At 39.8% G+C, this 13,450-nt stretch overlaps 1 protein-coding gene across 1 annotated transcript in view; it reads right to left on the reverse strand.

Moving 5' to 3' along the window:
* Positions 1–920: 920 nt before the first annotated feature.
* The window catches only part of LOC122792433 (extracellular calcium-sensing receptor-like), a 252,078-nt gene continuing 239,548 nt past the window's right edge, over positions 921–13,450 (reverse strand). Inside the window, exon 5 of the mRNA XM_044060223.1 lies at positions 921–1,843. Coding sequence (XP_043916158.1) covers positions 921–1,843 — 923 coding nt within the window. The remainder of the gene's footprint in view (positions 1,844–13,450) is intronic.

Consider the following 13,450-nt stretch of genomic DNA (forward strand, 5'->3'; position numbering starts at 1 on the left):
GACTGTATAGCAATGTGCCACAATATTACTACTGATCATAATTTCAACTTCATTAAAACTTTGGGTGCAATTTTCTTTTCTGCTTTTGACATAGCTGGATTACTTTTACCTCACGCATAAAATGCTTTCAGTGATGCAACATGTAGTACTCATGAAAAAAAGGATATTGAGCAGCAGGTAATAATCAGTCAGACTATGATTCTGGTTGTACATTTAGTGCTAATTTACATTAACTATCTTTATTATATGTAACTTTATTTTTAAAAATTGAGCAAAATGAACATTGTTATCACTTACAGTTTCATAAAATCTTAGTTGTCCCAACAACTATTTCCATTTGATCACTTGATGAATAGTGTTTGATTTGTGTGACATAAAATATTTTTGCTCCTGTACTTAAAAACTCAGCAGTCAGAAAAATGGGTAAAACATATTCAAAGTTATACTGGTAATGCAATATGAGGTGCATGTTTTGGTGTGTTTTTTTCTTTCATCATTGTTGCCTGGCAAATAAGAGGTAAGTGAACACTGCAGTATTTTAATACAGTGCAGTCTGTATTTAATACAGTTCAGATAAAATAATGTCAATAAATGTCATTTTGTTAGTTTTTACTTTTTTGAATAAAAAAAATACATATGTACAATACGCTTCTTTGTTTACATCATAGTGCTATACCTAAGTCGTGCCTAATGTATTTGACTTGCATATGAGCAAAAGTATGACCTGACTTCAATTCCTGAAGAGGAGACTCATCATTATATAAATTTATGCATGAGGCAATGATTCAGAACAATTACATAACAAATACAAGCCCTTATTGCTTTCTATGGACAAGTCTGTTTATTGTGCTTTTAATATCTGTTTTTGTTTACTGTGAAAGAAACATCACTGAGACTATCAGTTTTACTGAGCAATAAAATTAGATTATTTTCTGCTTACTGACTACTGCCTTCCCCATCATTTGTTCCTTTGTGTTTTTGTCAGGTCTCCAAAGAATAATGTAACATTTGGGAAAAAATATACATCCCATCATCCCAGCACTAGAACACAAAATGGCAAATAGTTCTACTGCCACTGTATATTTTCCACGAGTGCTCAGATACGCTGGAATAAAGGACAACCACACACTAAGAAAAACAAGCATACTGAAAGTTATGAATTTGGCTTCATTAAAGTTGTCTGGCAGTTTTCTAGCTAGGAATGCAACAGTCAGACTGACAGTGGACAGAACAGCAACATAGCCTAGCTTGCACCAGTAGGCAATGCTTGATCCTTCATTGCACTGCAAACTCATTATGCATTCATCTGATTCCATAACAACCTCTGGAAATGGCGGTGATGTAGACAGCCACATTAAATATATAAATAACTGAATCACCGAGCAGATTATTACAATATATGACGATATCTTATATTTCACCCATTTTCTCACTCTACTGCTTGGCTTTGTGGCATTAAAAGCAAAGACCACTGTAACCGTTTTTGCTAGAATGCAGGACACACATATGGAGAAATTAAAACCAAAGGCAGTTTGACGAAGGATGCAACTTATCTTTGTTGGGTGATACAGGAATAAAAAGGAGGAGAGGAAGCACAGAAACAGTGCAGCCAGAATACAGTAACTAAGTTCACGATTGTTAGCTTTGACGATCGGTGTGTGATTAGCTTTTATAAATATAGCCAGGATGATGGTGTTGATAGATACACAGAAACTTGCAACACATCCTAGAGCTACACTCAGGGGATCACTGAACGAGAGGAATTGTACAAGTTTTGGAATGCACTTCACTCGTTTCTCATTAGGACATTCATCAGATGGGCAAGCCACACAATTTGTAGAATCTAGAAATGAAGGAATGGCACAAATTAATGCTACTTGGTATGAAATATATGAAAGAAAATTTCCCCTGCCCATACACATGCACAAACACACACACATAAATACACATGCACATTTTTTCAATAAGATTGGTAGCTAGAAAGGAATAAAAGTGCAGACAGTAATGCTTACATAGTCATAAACCATATATATCATTGCTCTTGTTTGTTCTGTATAATTTTATTAGACGCAAAGGTTATCGAATTAGAATTTAATCAAGACAAGACCATTATACAATGCATTTTAACAAAACCTGCAAGCCATTCCTAAGCATATTTGACTCTTTGAAGGCCTTTTTCCTTTCATACTACTAAATCTTATACAATCACTACACCAACTGGCATGGACTGCAGGACTTTACCCTTTGACCTCGAAGTAAGCTTAGCCTTTTGATGAGCAATTCGCTGAATACTTAAAGGCCAAAGATGTAGTTGGCCAACTACACAATTTTGCCCTTTACCCCACTGCAGTGTGATCTCGGAGTTGATATATTTAGTTGGGGGGGGTGAAAGGTACAGCCCACACATGGGGGGCACAGCCCCCCACATGAGTGGGTTTGGTTTAAGTAGATTTAGTTTTGTTGGGTTGCGGGGCAAGTATTTATTTGCCCTTTAAGTATTCAGCGAATCGCAAAAGTGAATTTCACTGAATACTTGTCAGTGTTCAGGTGTTCGATGTTACAGCATTTTGACATCATAATATAGACCCTATCTGGGGTTACCCATCCATTCAACCAAATTACATTTCAACAGAGTAAGTATTAAGTACTCTGTATGTGAATGTGTAATAGATTTGATAGAATAGAGTCTTTTGAGGCAGTATATGAAGGCAGAGATCACCTCTAAATAGCTTGTATGATACCAAGAAGAGAGACAAAGCTTTGATATCATCTGCATATTGTTTTATGATTTAGAGCCTGGATTTTTTAGTGAGAAAGCATTGTGGTCATTCAATTTATGACAAGTATTTGGACAGGTACATACCAAGAGAGGCATTATATTCCATGAACACCCCAATGAGTAGTGAGTACAGAGGAACAATTATGTCCTTTGATCTGGACAATGCATACCTTTAGGTATAAGTTGTGTGATGAAAAACAGTCTCCTTATAATGATGGATACATGTGATTGAAGGACAGTTCGCTGTTAACATGTTTCCATACCTCTAACTATGGGATCAATTTTTCAGGAGGATATTCCCAATGTGATAGTTCATATATACTTCAGGCTTCAGCCTTATAGTGAGTGTGACTGACTTGAGGCCAGATTTGACCAGGGAGGAGATTGCAATTGTTGGGGAGCAGAGCTGCCCCATTTTGTTAAGAACCCAGTCCATGATTTTATCTCCTCTTGTTGGTGTGCAGACTAACTGATCCAGACAGCTTGTATTAATGAAGATCAAAAATCTCTGCACATAGATGTTTGAGGATATAAAAGTCTCCCAGTTTATGGTGTTTGGCTTAATATAAGTGCCTTCATACTGGTTAGGTAAGATAAGCGGGTTTGTTTACATGAAGTTGGTCTTGGAGGAGCTCCAGGTAGCAATTTTCACTAGCGAGTCTGGAGGTGAGTTTCTTTTTTTTAAGAACATGGAGTCACCTCTGCATTTAGTGCATATATCTAAAGCGGTGAACCTATATGAGTGATAACCATTGAAGCCCTGGACTGATGGAATGCTTTCACTGGTGTTGAACCAGGTCTCTGTGACTATGCATATATTGACATTTTCCAGGGTAAGTAGTGCTTGTATGGTATAGAGTTTTTTGCATACCTCTCAACCTCTGAGACCAAGAAATCTGGACAAAACCGTGAATAAAAGTGGGACAAAGGCCCAAAAGTAGCGACAATTTTTAAAGATTGCTCTTAGAAACTTAGAAAGTTGATAGAATAACAGGTTTTGCATTAGTATGAATTTTCTGAAGGATATGAAGTCTGAAACTCAACTGTCTGTTATTATTTTCTAACTTCACTCTTTAATGATTTGCTACTAATTTGCCAGAAAACCACAGTTTTATGAAAAATGGACCAGAATGTGAAGCAAAAATCTGGACATTCTGCAAACATCTGTACAGTTCAGAGGTATGTTTTTTTGTTAAGACTCCTAGCACTGAACAGCAATACCTAACATTGCTCAGATTTTAATTAGTTATGTTGGAAGCTTTAAAGGACTGAAATGTCCAAAAAAAGGCACTATAGGGTGGACAATGTTTTGGCTAATATACAGAAGCTTTGGGAGGAGGGATGCAAGTCATCCTTGGCAAAGCAGTTAGAATTGTCTACCATCTCCTCCTAGGCAAATATATATTGTACCCCTGAATGACAGCAGAAGATAAACTGTTACCTTTTGTTTATATTGTGGCATCATTCTTAGTGATAGTAGAATGCCCCTCAAGGTTAGATTCATTCCTGCCTCAGCCCATATTCCAAGAGTTCCTTCATCTCTGTCTTCGTATTGTCCAGGGGTGTATATCTCAATTCATTTACATCCACATGTACAATGACTATCATATTTATACTTGTGGCAAGGACTTGAGTTCTTGCCTGATGTGGCAAATCCTGTCACCAGGTAAGCAACTGACTAAGGCACTCTCTTTATACAGCCTGGTGTGTAGTGCATTGGAGTGTTTCACTCAGGAGTCATCTGTGATGAGGATATCGGATTGTATGCAGATTTGCCTTATGGCCTTTTAAACTGAGTCAGTGTGACTCCTGGATGTAGGTTTCATGATGGGTGCTGCCTTTGATGTATGTTTGTGAGATTTTGGAGCACACTTTCTTTTTAAATTAATATTTAAAAGACCTCTGCGGTGTATGGGCTTACTCTTAACAGCCTCAGAATATATCAGAATATATAGGTCTATGTGTTTGGTCTGAGCCATGTGTGATTTCTTTTTAATGTTTTGTGGTACCAACAACCAGCTTTTTATTTGTAGTGGTTTTGTGTGAGAGTGTCACCTCCAATAATGTTATATAACCACATCTCTCACACATTGTGTCACTTTGTTTAAATGGAAGGTCATTCTCAGTAAACATTGTTATATTGTCTCAGGATGCCCATTTCAACCAGACTGGCTATAGAGCTAGTTGGAACATGTAAATCTGTGGTTCCAGATGCTTACTTATATCAGCTGAAGGGTGGGTATTTCCTTCTAGTTATGATTTGATTAACTGCTGTGCTATATGTTTAAAACAAGTAATGTCAGTCTACACACAAAGAACAATGTGTTTCTTTGCACAAACCAGGGGATCCTTGTGCAACTACGGGATATCGAGTGTGATAAGAATATAGAGAAAGTTGCATCTGTACATTGCATGGTTAAATATGGCTACACAATGAGCTGTGCTTCACAAGTGTGGGCAATTTATAGCAATACAGAAAAGCTAAGAAAAACTGAAAAAACTCAAAGGAGCACACCAGCCAGCAAAACAGTACTCTTCAAGGTTCTAAAGAATCATCTTTGGTTATGCTACAATATCCAGAATATGTATAAACACAACAGAACAGTTTTTTTTAACCAAATATGAGCAGTACATTACAACTGAATAAAATAGTACTTAAACTGTTAATTTTCCCCTTTATTAGACATTTATATGATTTGTTAATTACATATCTTTTGATAGGATCAGGGTTTCCAGCTTCAAATGTTAATTTAATCAGATCAGTCTAGTCTGTGTCCCTCACTGTAAAAATTTTTTGATAGGTCTCCTGCCGTTTCAAAGAATTAAGGAGTATTTCTTATTATGATCCTAGGTTATATCATTCTGTGAGCTTCTGCCAGGTCATGAATCCAGTTGCTGACAAGTATTCCCAGAATGTAAGGCCACTCTGTTTGGATGCATAATTGAGTTGCTGCTTTACCCTATTGCTACAGAAAAAAAAAAACTTCCATAATAAGGAGTGTTTCTGATTTCCAGGGTCTCAAATCAGACTGCATCACAAGTATCCTACCATCTGAACAAAGCTTATAAAATATGTGGGATTAGTGTGACAGAGGGTATTTACAGATGTGTATTCCTCAGCATATTTGTGACAGGATTGCATTACACTGTAGGCATGACACAATCTTAAGGAAAAGTATTTTTTGGTTGGCAATGTTTCACAAATATTTTACACACCAGTAAGAATTCAGAAAATGTTTTCATTGGCTGATTTTATTTGTTTGGGGTGTTTAGAGGGAGCACTGGATGATAGGAGGCACATCTATAGTCCTGCCCCATGCTTAAATCTTTACTAAAAGAGATGGAAAGACTGTTAGGTTAGCTATGGCCAAACAAACTAAAGCTTGAAACCCCCCTGTACTGTTGATTTTCTTTCCTAATTACCTTTGGTGGTCTACGTCTGAGATAGGATCATAGGTGTTTAGTAGGCTAACGAACACAAGCACCTTTTTAAGCTTAGTCATGCATCCCAAATCTCTGGTAGTTTCTGATACCTTTGATAAGTGTAAGCAGGGGATTGAGAGATGAAACATTTGCTAGCAGAGGACTGGGAGATGAACCGTTTACAGACTGCCTGTGTCCATGATAGACATAAGTACCAAACCAGGGATGAATTTCCTGTTCATCATCCAACAGTCCAAGTTACAGATGAACTAGGTTAGGGAAGAACTCTGCTTTCAAATGAATGGGGAGACTGTTCCGGAAAAGGAGGTCTCTGGGATACATATCTGTCTCTCAAACAGGTTCTATTTATCCCAGCCAAGGTTTAAGTCTTTAGAAAAGATAGTTCTGATGCTGTTTGTTTTGCAGATATGCAGAGGTTCCATCAGAGTTGGGTCTAACAATGTATGCCAAGTATAGATCTCTACTCAACAACCTGTAGGAAACAGAATACAGGGCCTTGAGGCAGTCTGTATAGGACATGTTACTTTTGCCCTGTATTTTTTTAGTGAGGAACCTCTGTGAACAGTCTAGTTGTTGGATATGCCTGGTTAGGTACATACAAATGGGGCACTGTGCTCAGTGAAAGGTCTGATGAATGCCAAATACAGTGGAACAGGGAATTCCTTGGACCAAAATTCCATGCATTTGTTTATAAGTTGCACAATATAGAATGATTTCCTCACTACTGTAGACACATGATTGTCAAAGGCTAGATTACTATCTATTTGTGTCCCCAAGTCAGTGACTACTGGGCCAACTCTTATGGGGGTGTTGCCAATATGATAGTTTCCAGGGGTAGATGACTTCCTGAAGGATACTATTAGGCATTTCTAGGCATGAATTTAAGTCCATGGCTCTGACACCAGTTGTTTGTCTGTGTCAGTTCTTCCTGAAGAACATTTCTGTCAGTGTGAGATTCAGTGACTGCTCCTAATATGCAATCATCTGCAAATTTAGTCAGCTAGAGGCCATTGACATTGTCCTTGACTTCAGAGAAGTAAATGGCAAAAAGGAGTGGTCCCAGGACCAATCCCTGATGGACTCCACTTGTGACTGGCCACTTTGTAGAGGTGGATTCCCCAATTCTAACTTCCTTGGTCCTTCTGCGAGTCAACTGGCTATCCATCGGGTAACATAAGGATTTACACCTAAACTCTTAAGTTTGTCAACAATGCCCGAGAGGGGTATTGTGTCCAGTGCCTTGGCCAGGTCAAGGTAAGCAGTGCAAACCATTCTGCCCTCATTCATTGCTTTAGTGACTTTCTCAAAGACGTTTTCCAGGTCGAGTATGCATGACCTGCCCTTGATGAAACCAGAGTGGATTGGGTCCGTTGTCTGGAGTTTTCCTATAACATTATTGATAGCACTGTTAGAAACCTTCTTGCTTATCATTAAGAAATGTATCGCTAGAAAATGGAGGAAAGTGATCTCCTTGTGCAAAAAAGAATTTATATCCCTAATGAATAAACTTTGCAGTGTGCAGAAGTACAAATGGAATGGAACTAAGAAAAGGATAAAAGCAAAATGGCCGCATGGACTGAGTTATTTAACTTAATCATTTGATATCCAGAACAACATCCTAGTAGAAGAAGATATTAGGATTATTGATTTGTTAGACCAGTTTCACAAATCTAAAGGATGCATTTACCCCATTATATTGCTACAGTTATTAGACATTCTTGGTGTCTTGAGCAATTATTGTTTTTTAACTGTGTTATTTTGTTGTTTCGAATAACATTTTTTTTGGAAAAAAAATAACACAAACTGTATAATTATTATTATAAATTAAACAAAGCATTACTTTTCTGCTCTGTAGATGATGAATCACGTCAAAATGCCAACATTATAGCAATTTCAGAACATGTGATCTGTGCACGACCTACTGGAGCCTTTAAATTAAGACAAAAAGCAAGCTGTCTCATATTTTATTTTTTGTCCCAGCACAGAAATCAAAATAATGAATAGAAAATGTGTTAGGAATTCAATCAAAAGTGCCTACTTCCAGAAAACAGCAGCAGTTTATTTCTCTGCCAAAGATCTACTGCCATTGGTTCTTAGAAACTAACTCATTAAATCAGGTACAATAAATCTATCTACTAGATATATTTATCTACTAGAAAGGCTCATCCAGACTCTGCTACACTTTGCTGTGAGGGAAGTGTTAGTTTGCTTTTTATTTGTTGAATTTTGTATTACTTTATTGCCTTTTTCTATTCTGAATGCCGTGAATTGTTTTCTTTACCTTGTGTTTTACTTGTATTCTGCTTTTAACTGCATATTAAAACTTGAAAAGAGACCACAGCTCTGGCTCTTGTGAGTCAGGCAGAAATAATTTTTCCCATCCTGCCACCCAGTTACTGTTGTGTTCTTAAACACCACTGTTGTTCTAGTTGCCTGCCCCTTATGTTAATTTGACCATATATCTCATTTCCTCTATGCTTTTACTGGCTTGTGTGAGTAAGCACAACATTAACATTTTGTGAAATCACTCCCTTTCAACTATTTAAATTTATTTGCCATCCTACTGTATTCCATAGTACCAGAATACAAAAGTGACCACCCCCTTTCAATCTATCTTGCTGTTTTAAAAATAGTGACTCTCCACTAAAACTTAACTTTTTAGACAGGTAAAACTTAAGTTACCTACTTTCACATCTAATTCCTCTAGTGCACACTGCAGTGTTTAGGATAAACCATTTTTTTCATCTTACCTTTAAGCATCTATTGCAAGACCACTAGTTATTGGAGAGCCCACATTCTGCCTCTCAGTAGTCATCTTGGGATTAGTGCTTCTCTTTTCTCCTTGTGAGAGAAGGAGTGCAGTTACATTACTTCCTGGAGACTGCTGATCACCAGAAAGCTTAATAACAGCTTTATAGGTGACAGCTTGGAATCTGTGCTTATATTCTAATCCTGGTGAGAGTAGGAGCAGAGTGCATTGATTCCTGACTCTTTCTGGTTGGAGTCTCTGTGACTAGCACTTGCTCTAAAACTTACTGGAAAGCACTAGGAAGCCTTAAACTGATACAAGCACTCAACTCTCCTTGGTAATAAGGAGAAATTAATCTTAGGCGCTAAACAGCCTATAATTGCAAAGTACCTTGCCAAGATAAGGGGAAAAATAATCACCTAACCAGGCATGTCCAAGGGTCAGCTTCCGGTGGTTTCTCCTGTCCACCTGGTGTATCTGGGCATACTGGGACAATGCAGCAATTGCCTCATGTACACAGACAACCCTCTGCTCTTACCACCCAACACTACAACCTGTGAGAGATGCACTTACATAGCCAAACTGGAAGAAAAGCTCTCTCCATCCAAGATTGTGCTAGACAATAAAGAGGAGAAGGTTAACACCCGCACTACACCTCAAACAACACATAGCCCTTCAAAACCCTCACAACCAACACCCACACATAACAACACTAAACACACATATGCAGAGGCCCGTAACATTAACCTGCCCAAGCAACAAGGACCTCTGAAGCTGAAATGCAAACAAACACCAATCACAACCAAAGTATCACATAGCTCACAACACCAGTGTGCCACCCAACAACAGCCCCTAAGGCAAGACAACATACCCAACACTTTAGTCATAGGTGACTCTATAGTAGTCAGGCACACTGATGTCCCACTCACCAGGCTGAACAAGGAGAAAATTACAGTCAGCTGCCTGTTGGGTACCAGGATCCACCACATAACACAAGCACTCAAGTCATTCCGCAACAAGTACAAATATGACTCTGGCATTGTCTATGTTGGAGTGAATGACTTGAGATGTACCTCCCTGGACTACATGAAAAGAGACATGGAAGAGCTCTTGGATCATGTGACCCAGGCAGGTATGACTCTAGCCCTGAGTAGGAGCCTGCCTTTGCCCAGAATGATACCATAGTATAAGGACAAAATGATTGACTTCAACAATTGGCTAAGCTTCTGGTGTCATTCAAAGGGGATCCAGTATCTGACTGGCTGGGACGACATGATCCTTTGCCAGAGATGGTCTGCACATGTTACCCCTGGGATTCAGGTTACTGCCTAAGGCTCTTGCTACCCCTATAGTGCCTTTTTTAGGCAAGGCTCAAAGGACAAAATCACCACTGTAACAGGTACAAGTATGCAAAATCTGAAGGTAATGCTACTCAATGCTAGAAGTCTAAACTTCAAAATGCACTCTCTTGAAGCACTCCTAAAAATGGAGAACATCGATATCTGTGCAGTAACAGAGACCTGGTTCAAGGCTCCAGAAAGCACCCCTGCAATACCAGGCTACAACTCTTACCACACTTTTCGGCCACCAAACCAGGACCGAAACACTAAAGGTGGAGGAGTGTCTATCTTTACCAAGGATATTCACACCACCAAGCTAGTTGCCCAACACAATGCATCCAAAATTCTCCAGGTGCAACTAACACTAGGTAAGACTGCAATCCAAATTGTAGCTTGGTACAGATCCCCACTATACCCCAAGATTCCCACTACACCTTTCTAAACATACTGGAAAATATTAAGATGCAACCAAACACCCTAATACTGGGTGATTTCAACTACCCTGCCATTAACTGGGAAAACTACTTGTGTACCTACACCTTTGCCCAACGGTTCTTGGAATTCATGAATTCCAATGTCCTGGATCAACTAATCCATAGTCCCACCAGGGGCTCCAATATCCTGGACCTGGTCATTACCAACATGGGAAATCGATGCTCCACACCAGTGGTCACCCCCTCGTTGGTTAGGTCTGACCATAAGCTAATCACCTTTGACATCCACATCCCACCCCCACCCCCCAGTAAGGAAACATCCATAAAAAAACCTCTTCAAGGCCAACTTCATGCTACTCAATTCAGAAGTGACAAACTTCAGGTCACCCATGCAGATGGGAACTGAAAGTTCGACTGCCGAATCCTACACTAAGGCACTGTATGAGCAAATCCACTCGTGCATGAATCGTGCCATCTCAAATAGAACCAAGACACTCTCCTCCAAAAAAAGGAAGCCAAACTGGTGGTCCTCTCTCATAAACAAACTATACAACAGAAGGAAGAAACTGTTGCAGAAAAGAGGAAAATCTCAGGATGCAAAAAATTCCCTTACCAGCCTCAGTAAGAAGCTGAAATCCCTCATAAAATCCTCCAAAGCCAGTTACAAAAATAAAATTGCCAAAGATTCCAAAGACAACCACAAGGCATTCTATAGCTTTGTCAAGAATCTAAATGGCAATGCTCAGATCTGCTCTGAGCTACAACAGAATGACATTAAATATACTGATCCCAAGGACATTGTCAATATCCTGGCAGACCGATTCAGTGCCATCTTCACCCCCCCCCCTCTCACCCCTAAAAGGCTCATCTCAATACTGAAAGATTGCCAAATTCTGGTAATCACGGACACACAGCTAAAAACCGCACTCTCCAAAGCTAAGAATACAGCATCCATGGGACCAGACGTTATCCCGGGCTGTGTACTACATGAACTACAAAATGAACTGGCACCTCACCTAAGTGCCATGTTTAATCATAGCCTCACCTCAGGCTTCATGCCCACTGAGTGGTGCACAGCTACAGTTTTCCCACTCCACAAGGGGGTATCCACTCTGGATCCTGGGAACTACTGTCCCATCAGTCTGATGAGCCTGGTCTGCAAGGTCATGGAACGTATTATCGTGGAACTTATAAACAAAGACATCAGCAACCTTCAAACACTGGACCCCACCCAGTTTGGGCTCATGAAGGGCTGATCATATCTCTTAAACCTGATTGACTTCTTTGAATCAGTCTCCAGAGCCATGGATGAGGGTAAGGTGATCCACACAACCTATCTGGACCTAGCCAAGGCCTTCGACACCATCCCCCACTCTGGAATCATAGATAAACTTAGTAAGCTGAGCATAAATCCCTACGTCACTCGATGGGTTGCCAACTGGCTTACTGACAGAACCCACACTGTAAAAGTAGTTGACTCCAAATCCAGCTCCAGACAAGTGACAATTGGAGTATCTCAGGGTTCAGTCCTGGGACTGCTCTTGGTTGGCATCTATTTCTCTGAAGTACAGGCCAACACTAAGGGACTCTGGCTAAGAGCCTTCACAGATGACTGCAAACTGGGAGCCATTATTGAATCCCCAAATTATGTGGATATTCTACAAAAGGGCCTTACAGAAACAGATGCTTGGTGCCAGAGTCATGGGCTCAAGCTCAATGCCAAGAAGTGCATAGTTATCCCCTTTGGGAAAAACCATGTACCCATGAATTACCACATAGGTTGCAGTACACTAAACACTGAAAGTGTGATAAGAGACTTAGGAACACAGGTGGATAGTGGTCTCACCTTCGATAACCACATCACCACAACAGTCAGGAAATCCTTCTATGTGGCACACCTCATCACTAAGGGCTTTTTATCCAGAAAAAAGGAGGTCATTGTCCCACTGTACTCATCCCTCATTAGACCCATCATAGAGTACAATGCCCCATTTGGTATGTACCTCACAAGACATCTGCAACAACTGGAAAGGCCGCAGAAACACCTCACTAAAGGAATCACAGGCCTAAAGCAGATGCCCTATGCTGACCGACTAAAAAAACTCCAGCTATACTCTGTCGCATATCGTCTACTCAGAGGCGATCTCTCCTTAATATACAAGGCAATGTTAAACCCAGAGCTGTTGGACATGCTACAGTTAAAGAAATCCCAATCCATCAGAGCCACATGCTCCAGGGACCAAAACCTTGTCATCACAATGAACAAAACATGCTGGAGGGATAGGTTCCTGACTCAGAGACTCTCCATACTCTGGAATAGACTGCCCATACATGTCAAGCAGAGCACCTCCTTGGGCCTCTTCAAAAGGAACCTTGATGACTGGATGGGAGATAGGAAATTTACCCCGGGATCACGTTAGTCACCCTGCTAGACAGGGAAGTAAATATCGTGGGAAGAAATAGCCAGGGAATTGTTATGGCTAGGCTTGTACAGGCCCTAGGGCCAATAGCCTAGTACCAATCTATGAACCTATGAACCTAAATACTTTAGTAATGCCAGGCTGTGGGATAAACACAACAGAACACTGTGTTAACTAAACAGTAAAAAAGTACAATAAAACTGAACAAAATGATACTGCAAAATTCACCTGGCATCTATTAAGTGCAATAGAAAACATTAATTTCCTGCTCTTTACATAAGGAA

Source organism: Protopterus annectens, chromosome 1.part2 (genome assembly GCF_019279795.1).
Source record: "Protopterus annectens isolate FY-2018-M chromosome 1.part2, PAN1.0, whole genome shotgun sequence".
Taxonomy (NCBI): domain Eukaryota; kingdom Metazoa; phylum Chordata; order Ceratodontiformes; family Protopteridae; genus Protopterus; species Protopterus annectens.